General features: G+C 45.3%; 1 protein-coding gene across 5 annotated transcripts in view; it reads left to right on the top strand.

Annotated features, from left to right (window-relative positions):
- Window positions 1-17154, top strand: part of SPTBN2 (spectrin beta, non-erythrocytic 2) — an 81972-nt gene that overhangs the window by 30022 nt on the left and 34796 nt on the right. For all 5 annotated transcript variants that reach the window (XM_039366239.1, XM_039366237.1, XM_039366238.1 and 2 more), the window contains 8 exons: window positions 5062-5213; window positions 9110-9283; window positions 10004-10095; window positions 12158-12238; window positions 12954-13069; window positions 14376-14488; window positions 15617-15804; window positions 16747-16864. In XM_039366239.1, coding sequence (XP_039222173.1) covers window positions 5062-5213; window positions 9110-9283; window positions 10004-10095; window positions 12158-12238; window positions 12954-13069; window positions 14376-14488; window positions 15617-15804; window positions 16747-16864 — 1034 coding nt within the window. The remainder of the gene's footprint in view (window positions 1-5061; window positions 5214-9109; window positions 9284-10003; window positions 10096-12157; window positions 12239-12953; window positions 13070-14375; window positions 14489-15616; window positions 15805-16746; window positions 16865-17154) is intronic.

The following is a 17154-nucleotide window of genomic DNA, read 5'->3' as shown; positions in this document are numbered from 1 at the left end:
ATCACGCTCTGCTCCGTTGTGGGTCGTAGATCACCAAAGTTATTTAACCTCTTTTTTTTTTTATGGTGCTGGCTGACCCTCTCTTCCAGACAGCTGGCTAATCTGCGAGATGCTGAGCAGACGGGCCATTTGGCTTTTCAGACCAGTGGGGTCCAGGTCAGGGCGCGAGGTGACCTTTCTTTTCCCTTCTCTGCAAAGCACACGGAGATGGAGCTTTTCACCCAGCCCAGCCCTGTCCTGACATGTCCTAGTGACTCAGCCTCAGAGCTGAACCCTCGGCCCCACCACCATGGTTGACTCTTCCTGCACACTGGGTGCACACGATAGGTTGGGGCAGAGGCGCAGCAGTGTCTGCTGGAGCTGCAGGACAGATGCCGGCTGTTGTGGAAAGCCGCAAAGTGTGCATTTGATACTTAACAATGATCAATCCAGAGTGAGCTGACGGGATGGGCTTTAGCCCAAGCCTAACCAGGATGGCTCTTTTTGCGAGGATATATGTTATACAGTAGTGGCCAAAATTGTGGAAACCATTTTGGGGAAAGTGTACAGGAGAGATGCCACCTTTGGTTAAGTTTCCACCCATTTTTCTTCTAATTTCTTGATACCTGTATCCTTGTTCACTTCATAATACTATTTTACATCGCTTTCTGGGCGACCAGTCAGAGGCGGGGGCTGAGGGCATCAAAGGCATCTTGTAAATTTCATGGCAAAGTTGTGATTCAACCTGTGGACTGTCTTGTTTTCGGTTGAAGCTGTGAACAATAAAATGAAGATCAAAGCAGTGTAGCTAGACGAGACCTTACCTTGACAGTCACCTGGGACAAGGAGACTTAGTATTACCTGGCACCTAGCAAGGGGGAGAACTCTGTGGCATCTTAACAAGTAATGCAGAAGATTTCTTTTGAGAAGAAGTTAGAGATTGCCTAGGCACTTGAATCGTTCTGCCTTGTCAACCACTATTTGATGATCTCCCCTTCAACCTACTCATTGATGCTGGTCGATTTGCATAACATCCAGGTGCCAACAAAGGATGCTTTCTGGGAAACTGGAAGGAACCGTGTAAACAAAGACATACGGTCCTGGGCCCTGATAATGGGAAAGGCTAGTTTTAATATTTGCTTTTCCATCCCCTAGTGCAGTGAATGAGCAACTTGGTCAGTGTGCATGCTGCTCAATTGTTTCGCTTTAGGACTTTCAGCCAGTTGTTGTTGTTGTTAATTGCGAAGTCGTGTCCGACCCATTGCGACCCCATGGACAACGTTCCTCCAGGTCTTCCTGTCCTCTACCATCTTCTGGAGTCCATTTAAATTCACACCTACTGCTTCAGTGACTCCGTCCAGCCACCTCATCCTCTGTCGTCCCCTTCTTCTCTTGCCCTCCATCTTTCCCAGCATTAGGCCCTTCTCCAGTGAGTCCTTCTTTCTCATTAGGTGGCCAAAGGACTTGAGTTTCAACTTCAGGATCTGGCCTTCTAAAGAGCAGTCGGAGTTGATCTCCTCTAGGACTGACCGGTTGGATCGTCTTGCAGTCCAGGGGACTCGCAGGCGTCTTCTCCAGCACCAGAGTTCAAAGGCCTCCATTCTTTGTCACTCAGCCTTTCTTAGGGTCCAACTTTCACAGCCGTACATTGCAACTGGGAAAAACATGGCCTGGACTATACGCACTTTTGTTGGCAAGGTGACGTCTCTGCTTTTTAGTATGCTGTCAAAGTAATTAAACAAAGCAGTCTCTAATTGTGGAGACAGTTTTTTTAATAAACTTCCCTCTAGGCCAGTGGTGGCGAATATTTTGAAGTCTGAGTGCCCAAACTGCAATCCCAAATCCACTTATGTATCATCAGGTGCTGGGTGGGTGTGGCCCATTGGGTGGGCATGGCTGTGGTGGTAACGGCAGACTGGGTGGGACTAAAAAGTTCAATCAATCAATTCCAACTTTGCAAAGTTGAAATTGATTGATTGATTGAATTATTATTTTTTTTGCACATGGCGGTGAAGGCTTAAAGCGAAAAGGTTTTATAAAACCCAGCTGAAGGCCTAGGACTGGGGCGACGGCACGCGTGCCCACAGGGAGGGCTCAGCATGCCACCTATGGCACACGTGCCATAGGTTCACCACCACAGCTCAGGCTTTTGTGAAAGAAGACATCATAGGCAAACTCATGAACCTCATGAAGATCTTTAATTGCTGTATAAAATGGCAGGGAAAGTAAACATATTATTCAGTTTTAAAAAACACAGTGATAGGAATTCTCATGTTAAAAATACGTTGGTTGCTTAAGAAGCATATACGTTGGTCCTTGACTTAACAACCATTTCTTTAGTAACTGTTCAAAGTTAGAATAGCACTGGGGAAAAAGTAATTTACGACCGGTCCTCAACTTAACGACTGTCACAGCAACCCCACGGTCACATGATCAAAATTGGGGCACTTGTTACCAGTATGTATGTACAACTGTTGCAGCACCCCAGGGTCATGTGACCGCCATTTGTGACCTTCCCAGTTGGCTTCCAACTGGCAAAGTCAATAGAGGAAACCAGAATTTGTTTAATGACTTCCTGATTCATTTAAGGGCAGTGATTCACTTAACAGCCATGGCAAAAAGATCATAAAATCAACTGTGACTCACTTAACAACCTCCTTGCTTTAGAAGAGAAATGCTGGTGCCAGTTCCAGTTGTCAGTATTTTTGATCCAATTTGGGTGTAAGATACCTGATCTTATTTGGGCTTCCTACCATAATTTAAATAGGGCTGCAACTACATTTCCTTTATCTTTTCTTCCTTTCCCCCCCTTGATTTTATGAACAATTGTGAGTTTAACTGTAATCGAGTTCTTTTTTTAATAATAAGACTCTCTTTGTATAAACATTAATTGATTGCCTGCTTTTAATTTAGGGCAAAAGGTAGCATTCATAATACACCACCTCTGGATTAATCAACACCTGTCTGAAAACAGTTTTCCTTTGGATTACAGCGTTCTGTAATTATCAGTTAAGCTTTTCAAAAATCAAAACGGCCGTTTAAGAAGCACAGCATAGAAACAGTAAAAAACAAAACAAAACACAAATGACAGTCATGAGTGCTTAGGAAGCTACCTTGCCGTATAAAAATTAAAGAGATCAACACAATTACCATTAATGCCGTGATTAGAGAATGCAGCCATTTTAATTAAGAAAAAAAATCTTTCATTCAAACGAGGGCTGCTTGGTTTCCCTTCTCCTGTTACCTTTGAACAGGTGCTGGCTGCACGTTACTGTCTCTGCTTGGCAAAGCGCCTTTATTTTAAAAAAAGTTGAAAAGTCCTTGAAATGCATGCAAATAAATGAAACCCCTTCTTTCCTATCCCAATTCAGCAGTGGCTGCCACTTCTGCGAGTTCCCTGATCTTTCCCATCTCTTCATCTTTGTCTTATTGTACAGAGAGTCCTCAACTTACAATAGTTCGCTTACTGACCGTTTGAAGTTACAATGGCACTGAAAAAGAGGAGACCTGACGGTTTTTTCACACTTAACGATTGTTGCAACGTTCCCCCAGGGTCACGTGATCAAAATTCAGATGTTTGCCCAACCCACTTCACAGGGTTGTTGTTCTGGGGAAAAAGAGGAAGAGGAAGGTTACGTTTGCCACCTTGAGTTACTTATAAAGTAATGAAGGTGGGATAAAAAAATCAAATAAATGATATAACTACGTCCGTTCCTTTTCTTACATATGCTGCTTATACAAAACATATACCGGTAATAAAGTGAGTGGTCTTTAGCAGGGCTCTTCAACCAGCGGTACGGGTACCCCCTGGGGTACATTGGCACCTGGCAGGTAGTACGCGAGCATCCTATAAAAGGGGTAGCAGGGGAGGGGAATGAGCTGAACCAGGGGCAGCACGGCACAAGCCTGAGCGAGAGACGGCTGGAGCTGCAGGGCTGTCAGGGCTCAGCGGAAGCACCAGGATCAGTGCCAGGGTCCAGCTGGAGCTCGGCGCTGATCCAGGTGCTTCTGCTGAGCCCAGAAGAAGCACCCATCAGCTGGAAAGCAGCACTGATCCTGGCGCTCCTGCTGAGCCCAGAAGAAGCGCCGATCAGCTGGAATGTTGCAGCATCTCCAGGGTCTTGTGATTTACATTCAGATGCTTGGCAACCGATTCATATTTATGACGGTCAAAGTGTCCCAGGGTCATTTGAAGTGACCAAAACCTGCTGCAACCACCCAGCAGATGGGGGGGGGGGAATGAAAACCAAACACCCCCCCACCCCACCCCCACTGCTAATCCCCAACAGAAATGCTTACAACAATGAAAACCTCGGACAGGAGGAAGAGCGCAGCCAGGTGGGCAGACAGGTGTCTTGCTGGGCTGTGGCTTGGGGGGCACTTTTTTCAGTGCCATTGTAACTTTGAACAGTCACTAAGCGAACTGTCGTAAGTCGAGGACTACCTGTACTTTATCACTTTTTTCCTTTTTTTGGATCAAGTTTTGGACACCTTGCTAGGCGACTGGTGGTCCTCGGATGCTGCCATATCCTAAAAGTGGTACCATGGGTGAAAAGGTTGAAAAGCCCTGGTCTTTAGTGCGCTCTGTCCTTGGCTGTTTTCTTACAGATGTTTCATTACCCAAACATCTAACATACGTTGGATACTATCCAACATTACCCAAATACCCAACCTAAGCAACATCCTCAGCGCCAGAAGGGAGTGGGGTTTGCACTGATGACGTTAACCTCTGCAAGAAAACAGCCAAGCTCAGAGAGCACCAAGGACCCCTCATTTCAACCCTAAGCTACAAATATTCTCCTCGATCGGTCTGTAAGAAAGCGGCAGGTTTTCGATTGCAGGTTGCAGCCTTCCATCTTGACTTTTCTGCATCCCCCGTGGATGTCTCTGGCTCCATCGCACAAGCTGCACGTGCATTAAAAAAAAAAAAACCTGTATGCTGGTGCTTCCTTTGTGGCCCATCTTTCTGTGATATTAAAGCAACGTAGCCAATGGCTGTAGATCAAAAATAGGCCCTTGCTTGGCAGTTGCAAAAAAGTACGCAAAGTCCTTGTTCATCAAACCACTGGCTTTCTCTTGCAGATGAACGAGAAGCGGTACAGAAGAAGACGTTCACCAAATGGGTCAACTCTCACCTGGCCCGGGTCACCTGCCGCATCAGCGATCTGTACAGCGACCTGCGAGATGGACGCATGTTGCTGCGTCTTCTGGAAGTGCTCTCAGGGGAACAACTGGTGAGTGTGGCAAAGGTTGGGGGGGAAGCCAAAGCAGCCGCCTCCTAAGACCAAAAAAAAAAAAAAGTCTGCAAATCTAACTAAAAGAGAAAAAAAAATAACATTTTTTGGGGTTTGGCGGAGGAGGACATTTTGATGGATTTGGGGTCCAGTGTGCTCATCAGTCTGTCGTCAGTCTGTCAAAATTGCTTTTGACAATATGCAGAATTGTCTGGTAAATATGGGGTTAATAAAGAGCAGAAGGAGTGTTGGGGGTAAAGCCCGGGAAAGAAAGAGGAAGAAAACATTTGACCTTCACACTAATTGGATAGTGTGAGATATGAAGGCTAATTTAGGGAGGGAACATGCTGATAACTGCTCAGAGGAAGAGAATTTAGATCCTAGCATCCCTCCGTTGTGCCTGTGCTGACATTTTGTAACAATAAAAGACTTTTAGGAAAATCAATGCCTGGAAGTTCTTTGGAATGTTTCATTAGCCGGAACCACAACACCATGCTAGGATCTAAGTTCTCTTCCTCTGAGCAGTTAAATTATCAGCAGAGAATAGAATAGAATAGAATAGAATAGAATAGAGAAAGAATAGAATAGAATAGAATAGAATAGAATAGAATAGAATAGAGAAAGAATAGAATAGAAAAGAATAGAGAATACAGAAAGAATAGAATAGAATAGAATAGAGAATACAGAAAGCATAGAATAGAATAGAATAGAAAAAGAATAGAATAGAATAGAATAGAATAGAACAGAATAGAGAATACAGAAAGAATAGAATAGAATAGAATAGAGAATACAGAAAGAATAGAATAGAATAGAATAGAGAATACAGAAAGAATAGAATAGAATAGAGAATACAGAAAGAATAGAATAGAATAGAATAGAGAAAGAACAGAATAGAATAGAGAAAGAATAGAATAGAATAGAACAGAATAGAGAATACAGAAAGAATAGAATAGAATACTATAGAATAGAATAGAATAGAATAAAATAGAATAAAATAGAATACAGAAAGAATAGAATAGAATTTGCACTTAAACTTATATACCTCTTCACAGTATTTAACAGCCCTCTCTAAGCAGTTTACAGAGTCAGCCTTTGGCCCCCAACAGTCTGGGTCCTCATTTTACTGACCTCAGAAGGATGGAAGTCGGAGTCAACCTTGAGCAGGTCAGCATCGAACTCCTGACTGTGGGCAGAGTTAGCCTGCAAGACTGCATCCCAACCACTGTGCCACCAGAGCTCCTATGCTTGGCCCTCAAACCCATAAGGCACAAATTTGTCTTGGATGTTTTCCGATTGTACCATGAAGAAAAACGTGGCAAAACTGCCCTTTGCTGAGAAGACAACGGGATGGAGCGGGAGGCACCTCTCTCCCAGCTGGAATGGTACCCCCCCCCTTCCAACAATCAAAAGTGCCACGCTGCTTAGGAGGGGCAGTGCCAGCCTGCCCTTCGAAAAGGCTGGGCCAACTGGGTGGTTTTTTTTCCTCCTCGCTTGCCACGTCTCTCTTTCCTCTTCTCCAAGCCAGCCGCAGCCACCACCCACCAAGCTGGGAAAGCCGAACACCTGTTTCCCAGAATCCCATGCTTTGGCTCTCTTTCCAGCCGGGAGGGTAACAGCCTGTTCTAGCCCAAGCGAGGCAGAATTTCCAGTTCCCCTGTTGGCAGGCAGCAACCTACACCCTGCCTGGCAGCTTGACAGGTGCTTCTGTCCTGGTGGCTGATTTTTTTATTTTTTATTTTTTTTGGCTGGCGTGGCGGGGGAGGCGAGGAGCAGGAAGATGCTGAAGCAGACTCGAAAAGGTTAGAACAGTGGTTCTCAACCTTTTTAATGCCGCGACCCCCCCCCAACCGGTTGTAAGTCGAGGACTACTCAACCGGTCGTAAGTCGAGGACTACTCAACTGGTGCAGCACCGTTTGCAGACTGGGACTTTTGGTGGGCTCAGCAGGGCAGAGACAGCCTGGACAATTCCTATTGGCTTTGGAAAGCCAATAGAATTAGACTCTATTCAAGAGAATCTATTCTATTGGCTTTCAAAAGCCAATAGAATAAAAGGGAGGAGCACAGCTAAGGAAAAGGGGGGGAAAATGGCGGACTGCATTGTTTGGTGACCCCCGTGAAATGGTCGTTCGACCCCAAATCGGGTCCCGACCCACAGGTTGAGAACCACTGGTCTAGTCCACCCCAAGGCAGGAGTTCTTATTGCATCCCAGACAAATGGCTGTCCAATTTGTTCTTGAAGACCTCTATAGTCCTCCCCTCTACAGGGAGTCCTCGACTTACGACCACAACTGAGCCCAAACTTTCTGTTACAAGCAAGAAAGTCATTAAGTGAGTCCCCCCCATTTTACAACCTTCCTTGCCACACTTGTTTAGTGAACCATGGCAGTTGTTAAACTAGTAACACAGTCTGGCTTCCCCCTTGACTTGGCTTGTCAGAAAGGTCACAAAAGGTGAGCCTGGAACCATCATCAATATGAATTCATGGCTGAGGGTCTGAATTTTGATCACACGACCGAGGGGATGCTACAGTGGTCGTAAGTGTGAAAAACGGTCCTAAATTGCTTCCCCCCCCCAGTGCCGTTGTCACTTTGAACAGTCACTAAAAGAACTGTTGTAAGTCGAGGCCTCTCTGTGTATTTAACAGCCGGAAACAAATGAAACGCATAGAGACTGAATGTCTAGAAAAGCCGCCTTTGAAATCCAGGCGGCTGCTTTGCTCGTGTTGTTTGCACAACACACCAACTCCTCCTTGACCCAGTTAAGCTTCTCGCGTGCAGAAGCCCTGTGTCTTCATCAGTATGCAAAATGCAGCCTCACGCCTCTTTTGTGAATGAACGGCTGTAGCTGGAGGTGCTCACTGTATTTACTGATATATAATTTTATGATTATGCCACTCCACTTGGAACTGGCGCTGGGCAGCTTCCATTCCTGACTCCAGCAGTATGATTACAGCAATAAGGAACGATGCAGTATAATTAATTAGCTTCCATCATCATCATCATTATTATTATGGATCATCGCACAGTCAGCCAGATGTTCAGACTGGATTTGGCATTTTGTCTACCTATCGAGTCCTTACCCAGGACCTGGGATAGGCAGATGTGGATGTTTGATGGTATTACAGATCTCGTCATAGGATGCAGACAGTTCCTAGTAAGGCCGCCTTTTGCAATTGACTAATGGCGAATTTGTCAATGCCAATGATGGTGTCCAAGTGGTGCTCCAGTTGTTTTGGGATTGCACCCAAGGCGCCTATTACTATTGGTACTACCCTTGCTTGCTTTTGCCACAGTCTTTCTATTTCTATTTGTAGGTCTTTGTATTTTGTGATCTTCTCCTTTCTCATCTATTCTGCTGTCTCCAGGCACTGCCACGTCCACTATCCAGACTTTTTTGTCTTCCTTATCGACCATTGTTAAGTCTGGGGTGTTATGTTGCAGGTGCTTGTCTGTTTGAATTCTGAAGTCCCAGAGCAGTTTAATTTTATCATTTTCTATGACTTTCTCTGTTTTATGATCCCACCAGTTTTTGCTTACAGGCAAATGATATTTTTTGCAGATCTTCCAATGCACCATTGTTGCTACTTTGTCATGCCGCTGCTTGTAGTCAGTCTGTGCAATCTTCTTGCTTATTATTATTATTATTATGGCTCATTGCACAGTCAGCCAGATGTTCAGACTGGATTTGGCATTTTTGCCTACCTATCGAGTCCTTCCCAAGGACCTGGGATAGGCAGATGTGGATGTTTGATGGTATTACAGATATCGTCGCAGGATGGAAGCTTGGAAACTTGGAAAAGACTTTTCCAGGTGTATAAACAAGTTTAGTGAAATACAGGACACTTTCAACCCGTCCTTAGGGGAAATTATAGCCTGTTTTTTCCCCTTCTCCTCAGCCCAAGCCGACCAAGGGCCGAATGCGGATACACTGTCTGGAGAATGTGGACAAAGCCCTCCAGTTTTTAAAGGAACAGCGAGTCCACCTGGAAAACATGGGCTCCCACGATATTGTGGATGGCAACCACCGACTCACGCTGGGCCTCATCTGGACAATTATCCTCCGTTTCCAGGTATGTTCCAGAACGTTCTCCCCCCCCCCCCCCAATTTCATGCTCATTCTGCAGGAAGAATAGAAGCCCAAAGATTGAAATGGAGGTTCTTGCTTTACTTTAATTTCAAAATCAAGTTCCTAGTTCTCCTGATGGAAGAATAATTAAATGATCAGGGTGTGTCTAGCCTATGGGGTAAATGATTAAGGGGAAGTAGTTTTGAAATAATCTGAAGGATTGTCACACACCCGAGGGAGTGGATTTATTTTCTGTTTTTCCAGACGGCAGGAACAAAACCAGTGTGTTAAAAATACAAAGAAGACGTTTCAAGCTGCAAGGAAGAAGTATTAATTGTCAGCTTATGGGAGACTGCCCCCTAGCACGTAGTTAGACTAGATGACCTCTTAAGATCCCTTCCCCAATGCTGAGGGACAGAAGAACCTTTTTAAGCAGTTCCCTATTAAGGGAGGAGATTTACCATTGTTGCCCTCCTTTTTATACTAAACGATGCAAAATATAGCACACAAACAGCATCATCAATGCTGTCAATTTTTTCCCCCGGATTTGTACTCGTTAAGCGAGATTAGGATGTTTTTCTTCATTTTTGCCCGGTGTGGTATTTTTCCTGGACGTTGCAGGTTTTACATCGTTATTCCTTTAAAAGGAAAAAAAAAAAAAGATACACGCACTCACACTGACCGTGAGTGATTCTGATCAACTCTTTCGGTCTTTTCTTTGTAGATCCAAGATATCAGTGTGGAGACAGAGGATAACAAGGAGAAAAAGTCAGCAAAAGATGCCCTCCTGCTTTGGTGTCAGATGAAAACAGCTGGGTAAGAAGATAAACAGGGCGATGCATGTAGAGGAGTCTCTCCTTCTTGGCTAACGCTTAACTGGGATTCTCCTGTCTTGCTTTTCATCAAGAATTAGTGATATAGGACAGGGCTTTTCAACCAGCAGTACGGGTACCACCTGTGGTACATTGGCACTTGGTAGATGGTATGTGACCATCCTAGAAAATTGGTAGCGGGGGAGGGGAATGAGCTGAACCGGGGGCAGCACCGGACAAGCCTGAGGTGGCTGGAGCTGCTGGGCTGTCAGGGCTCAGCGGAACCACCAGGATCAGCGCCAGGCTCCAGCTGGAGCTCGGCACTGATCCTGGCGCTTCCGCTGAGCCCAGAAGAAGCGCCGATCAGCTGGAAAGTAGCACTGATCCTGGCGCTCTTACTCAGCCCAGAAGAAGCGCCAATCAGCGGGAATGTTGCAGCCTCTCCAGGGTCTTGTGATTTACATTCAGATGCTTGGCAACCGATTCATATTTATGATGGTCAGTGTCCCAGGGTCATGTGAAGAGACCAAAACCTGCTGCAACCATCCAGCAGATGGGGGGAATAAAAACCAAACACCCCCCACACCCCCCCACCCCCGCTGCCAATCCTCAACAGAAATGCTCACAACAATGAAAACCTCGGACAGGAGGAAGAGCGCAGCCGGGCGGGCAGGCAGGTGTCTTGCTCGGCTGTGGCTTGGGGGGCACTTTTTCCAGTGCCATTGTAACTTCAAACAGTCACTAAGCAAACTGTTGTAAGTCGAGGACTACCTGTACTTTATCACTTTATCAAGTTTTGGACACCTTGCTAGGCGACTGGTGGTACTCGGATATCGCCATATCCTAAAAGTGGTACAATGGATGAAAAGGTTGAAAAGCCCTGATGTAGGAAGCCGGAGAAGAAGGGATCTCGCAGCAGGAAAAGGGAGAGGTGTGCCAGAAGCTCTGGGAAATATTTCTAAGCATGTTTTCTGAATGTGCTCAAGGCACCTTAGTGTTGGAACAATTTCAAAAAAAAAAAAAAGAAGAAGAAGAAGATGGTAAATGAACTATCTTCCTTAATCTGTGTAGACTTACATTCCGAGAGTTCTCAGCAATGGCCAGGCTAGTTAAAGCATTCTGAAAATTAGAATCCAGAAATCCCACCTCAAGTAAGATTGCTATAAGGACACTGCAAAACCAGTGTGTGAAAACTAAGAGGAAGAAGTTTCAAGCCACAAGGAAGAAGTATCAGTTGCAAAAAACAACTTAAGCTGTGAGCGTGGTGACTCACGAGATTAGAACGCTGGGCTGACTGTCAGCAGGTGAGCGTTTGAGACCTTGTTGCCGCTGCAGGACAGGGTGAGCTCCTGTCACTTACTCCAGCTCCTGCCGACCTGGCAGTTCAAAAGCAGGTGACCGTGAGTAGATAGATGAGAAGCACTTTGGTGGGCATCTTCACAGGAGTGCGAAAGGAGCTCCCAACAGGGCAACCCCTGGGCAACAGTGGAAAACCACCAGCAAAGCACCTTGGTGCTTCCGACACAGAAGTATAAGTAACTGAAGGTTAGGTTTTCTGGTTTACATTTGTTGTGATGTGTCTCCAACCTTTGGAACTACTGGAAATCTGCAGTTATATTGCAGACGATCTCTGCGGGCACATATGTGTGTGCAGTGTATATGTCTGTCTCTCTGTCTGACTATCCACATCAATAGGTGTTTTTAAATATAAATGTTTCACTGGTCATTGGACTTTGCTGGTTTTTCCAGTCAAAACGGTAACGTCTTTGGGTGATTTTGCAAGACCTTAATGTGTTGTTGTTGTTGTTTTAAAAAAATAACTTTTTATGTACTTTTTAAAAAGAAAAATATTTACTTTGTATTTAATTCTAAACTCTGGGGATCTGGGAATCATATTTGCTACAATGTCTGCTGGGTTTATGCGATGCTCCTCAGAATTTTTGATGAATGAAAGGGTCCGTGGGAGGAAACAAATTAGGGAACTCTGCCTTCGTGGAGAGATGAATATTTTTGGTAGAAATGAAGCAAAATGAGTAAAGAGGGTCATCTCTTCTGATCTCTTACAGGTACCCAAATGTGAATGTCCACAACTTCACCACAAGCTGGAGAGATGGCCTGGCTTTCAACGCAATTGTCCACAAACACAGGTCATTTGTAATAATATAAATATAGATATACATATACATGTATTTTATTTATTTGTGTCACACCTTTGTTATTTTTACAAATAATTCACGATGACGATCAGTACTCTCTCTCCTATGCTCACTCTGTGAGGTGGGCTGGGCTGAGAGAAGGACTGGCCCAAAGTCACCCAGCTGGCTTTCATGCGTAAGGCGGGACTAGAACTCACCGTCTCCTGGTGATTGGCTCAAAGTCACCCAGCCGGCTTTCATGCTTAAGGTGGGATGAGCATTCATCTCCCAGTGATTGGCCCAAAGTCACCCAGCTGGCTTTCATGCCTAAGGCAGGACTAGAACTCACCATCTCCTAGTGATTGGCCCAAAGTCACCCAGCTGGCTTTCATGCCTAAGGCGGGACTAGAATTCACCGTCTCCTGGTGATGGGCTCAAAGTCACCCAGCTGGCTTTCATGCTTAAGGTGGGACGAGCATTCATCTCCCGGTGATTGGCCAAAAGTCAGCCAACTGGCTTTCTTGCCTAAGGCGGGACTAGAACTCACCATCTCCTGGTGATGGGCTCAGAACCAGCTGGGTGATGGATCTTGAACTCATGGTCCCCCACTTTCTAGCCTGGTGCCTCAACCACTAGACCAAACTTTTTGAATTTGTGGTTCTCACCAAGAAAGTCACTCCTTCCATCTATCTGCATATATGTGTTTTCATCTCTGTGTCCTCAACAGGCCAGATCTGATAGACATTGATACCTTGAAGAAATGTAATGCACATTACAATCTCCAGAATGCCTTCAATGTGGCTGAAAAGGAGCTGGGCCTTACCAAACTTTTGGATCCTGAAGGTGGGTCCAGCTAGTTTCCTTTGCCCTGATTGGATCTCTACTGCTTCTGGGCAGTGGTTGGGTCCTATTCTAGAGCAAATAGCTTCCAGTCTTAAGATGCAGCTAGCTGTTCTGATACAGGCAGTACAAGAAGAAAGCAAATAATATTAACATTGAATATATGCGTACCACAAAAGGAGAACCAGGATAGTTCTTCCATATCTGTTTGGCCTTTGAGATCCATCTTGCCTCAGCTAGATGGGTCAACAGCTTGGGATGATAGGACTTCTAGTCCAAGATCTTCGAAAAGGTATAAACTCCGTATCTCTAGGTTCTAGGTCAGTGTTTCTCAATCTGGCCAATTTGAAAAGATGTGGGCTTCAACTCCCAGAATTTCCTGGCCAGCTTGGTCGGCTGAGGAATTCTGGGAACTGAAAGATCACACATCTCCAAGTTATCAAGATTGAGGAACACTGTTCAAGTCTTGTTTTGATTGACCTGTGAGGGATCAATGGAGAATATTAGGCCAATTTTGCAAGCTCAGTAGAGAATTGATTTAGCTAGCTTTGCAGAGGAAGCAGATCCAGCTGAGTGGAAAAAACCCAATACAGTGTGCTATTGCTCAGCATCACAGTTTGAAAAATGCTCATCTTCCCTCACAGCTCCTTTTGGAGGGTTGATCCAACCACATGCACCAAAGTCTGGTCCTGCCCAACCTGGCAAAAATGAGGATGGAAACTTAGACCTTCTACCTGTTGAGCAGGTTCCAGTGCTTCTGGGCTGCTGCTGCGACAGTTTTAGAAAACTATAGGAAATTTGGCAAGTTTTTTTCATGCAGATAGCTAGAAAGTCTATCCTGGTCTTATGAGAAAGGTTTAGCAACTAGTTCAGTCGTTCTCAACCTTTTTAATGCCGCGACCCCCAACCGGTTGTAAGTTGAGGACTACTCAACTGGTGCAGCACCGTTTGCAGAATGGGACTTTTGGCAGGCTCTGCAGGGCAGAGACAGCCTGGACAATTCCTATTGGCTTAGGAAAGCCAATAGAATTAGACTCTATTCCAGAGAGTCTATTCTATTGGCTTTCAAAAGCCAATAGAATAAAAGGGAGTAGCACAGCTAAGGAAAAGGGGGAAAAAAATGGCGGACTGCGTTGTTTGGTGACCCCTGTGAAATGGTCGTTCGACCCCAAATGGGGTCCCGACCCACAGGTTGAGAACCACTGAACTAGTTGCTTCCACCTTCTACATGGTGCTTGAGTGGAACTGGAAAGAATGAAGTATTAATCTTTGTTTCTGTCCGCCTCTTTTCTCCTTGGCTTCCCACCAGACGTGAATGTAGACCAACCTGATGAGAAATCCATCATCACTTATGTGGCCACCTACTACCACTATTTCTCTAAGATGAAGGCCTTGGCTGTGGAAGGGAAGCGGATTGGAAAGGTACCAACCAGGAAGGCTGAGCAATTGAATATGTGTGCGCCATATTGAGGGGTGGGGAACAGGAAATCCAGGGCAAATGAGAGCGGTAAGAGAGACATCATTTGGTGGGTTTCTGGTGGGTTAAGTTTTGGGTGGGTTAAGCCACCAATTGTGGATCTTTAAAGCCTAGGTAATTTAAATATTGTGGTTATGAAATTTTTGGAATAATATATGTATTCTAGACATGATAATTATTTTGTAATAAAAAACGGGAAATTAGGGTTACTCGAAGTCTAAATATTACGGTTGTTAAAGGCTAAATTGGAACATGGTAAATGGAATTAAGTAAAACTTAAAAACAGGGCTTGGATATGTATAAGTAAAATGTTATTGACAATTCTGTTGATCGATTGAGCTTTAGCTAGAAATGTATTAATTTGAATATGACATAATAATTAAGGGAAATAGGGAATTTTAACGACGTAACCTGACAGATATATGAATGATTTTGTTCTTGGACTATTGATTACCCTATCACCATGCTGCTTCCTAATTACCTGGATGTAAAAACTGAAAAATTTAAATAAAACTTGTTTTTTTTAAAAAAGCCTAGGTATGCAAGTAGTACTTGACTTCACAACCATTCATTTAGCAACCAAAGTTAACAATGCCACTGGAAAAAGTGACTTATGGCTGGTCCTCCCACTTACAACCGTTGCAGCAGCCTCACGCTTGGCAATCTGCACGGATTGATAAAGATTGCAGCATGCCAGGCTCATGCAATCACCCTTTGTGACCTTCCCCACCAGCAAAGCCAATGGGGGAAGCTGCATCCGCTTAATGGTCTGCATGATTCACTTAACGACTGCAGTGATTCACTAAACAATCATGCCCCCCCCCAAAAAAGGTCATAACGATCAGGTGTGACTCTCTCAGCAACCACTATGCTTAGTCATGGAAGTTCTGGTCCCAATTGTTGTAAGTCAAGGACTATCTATACCAGTGTTTCTGGGAGTTGAAGTCCACATGCCTTAAAATTGTCAAGGTTGAGAAACACTGATTTATACATCTCCTAAAGAAGGTCTTCTCAAGGTCTGTCCAAAGCAAGTGGATAACTCAGGTGTTGTTTTTTTTTTGGGTGGGGGGCAGGTACTGGACTATGCCATTGAAGCTGACAAGCTGATAGAGAAGTACGAGATCCTGGCGTCCGATCTTCTGCAGTGGATTGAGCAGACCATCTTGACCTTGAATGACCGGAAGCTGGCTAACTGCCTGAGTGGGGTGCAGAACCAGTTGCAGGCTTTTAATACCTATCGCACCGTGGAGAAGCCACCCAAGTAAGTGTCAACAGGTTTGTTGGATATGCTCTTGCTCCTATGGGGGGGCTGTCCAGAAATACGATTTTTCTAAAATCCATAGGGCAGTGACGGCAAACCTTGTAGAGACCGAGTGCCCCAAAACTGCCCTGCCCCTCCCACCTCCACCCCACCCCCCCACAGGGCCACGCACTGCCTCCACGGCCTGCCGCAGCAGATCGCCCAGGCGGCCCAACAGCACCATGAGGGCCATGGGGCATGAGGGTGGAGTCTTTTGCTGCTGCCCGGCTGCCATGTCCTTGGCTGCGCTACTCCACGCAAGCCGTGCCCGGGGGCGACTCTCCTCTGGGGGAAGTGCTGATGAGTAGCGGGGAGGTGGGGCTGCGGTGATAGCGTGTGTGCCCACAGAGAAGGCTCTTGAGTGCTGCCTCTGGCACACGTGCCATAGCAGTGGTTCTCAACCTTTTTACTGCTGCGACCCCCAACCGGTTGTAAGTCGAGGACTACTCAACCGGTCGTAAGTCAAGGACTACTCAACTGGTGCAGCACCGTTTGCAGAATGGGACTTTTGGCGGGCTCAGCAGGGCAGAGACAGCCTGGACAATTCCTATTGGCTTAGGAAAGCCAACAGAATTAGACTCTATTCAAGAGAGTCTATTCTATTGGCTTTCAAAAGCCAATAGAATAAAAGGGAGTAGCACAGCTAAGGAAAAGGGGGAAAAAAAATGGCGGACTGCGTTGTTTGGCGACCCCCGTGAAATGGTCGTTCGACCCCAAATGGGGTCCAGACCCACAGGTTGAGAACCACTGTGCCATAGGTTCGCCACCACTGCCATAGGATCTCACGCCAGGAGATGTGTTAAGCAGCTGCCTGCGTTTAGAAATGTGCATGCTTGCACCTTGGCTGTGGTTTTTTTTTTTTAGTTAACCATTATTAACTAAAATGTTTTATTTCACGCTTAGATTCACGGAGAAGGGGAATCTCGAAGTTCTGCTCTTCACCATCCAGAGTAAAATGAGAGCTAACAATCAGAAAGTTTACACACCGCGGGAAGGCAGGCTTATTTCTGACATCAACAAGGTGAGATAGTCCATTTGCAAAGGAGCCTACGCTGTCAACCGCCTTCAGGGGTGGGAGGGCTGCATTTCTCACTCAGCCAATCAGATTCCGGCTGCATTTGCACTTTGCGCTATCAGGCATGGTGTGGTTTTGTTTGGTTAGGTTAGTGAACCCAGTCCTAGGAAGTTGTAAACCATCTTTTATGACTTAATAAAAAGTATGAGCCTCTCTGATACCCATCCTGCCTTTTATTGCCTCTTGTATACAGAAAAAGGCCGGTCTTTAGAAAAATCACAATACATTCTGATGGA

Source organism: Crotalus tigris, unplaced genomic scaffold (genome assembly GCF_016545835.1).
Source record: "Crotalus tigris isolate CLP2741 ecotype Arizona unplaced genomic scaffold, ASM1654583v1 scf7180000020245.1906669, whole genome shotgun sequence".
Taxonomy (NCBI): Eukaryota; Metazoa; Chordata; class Lepidosauria; order Squamata; family Viperidae; genus Crotalus; species Crotalus tigris.
This window is presented reverse-complemented; position numbering and strand designations above follow the sequence as displayed.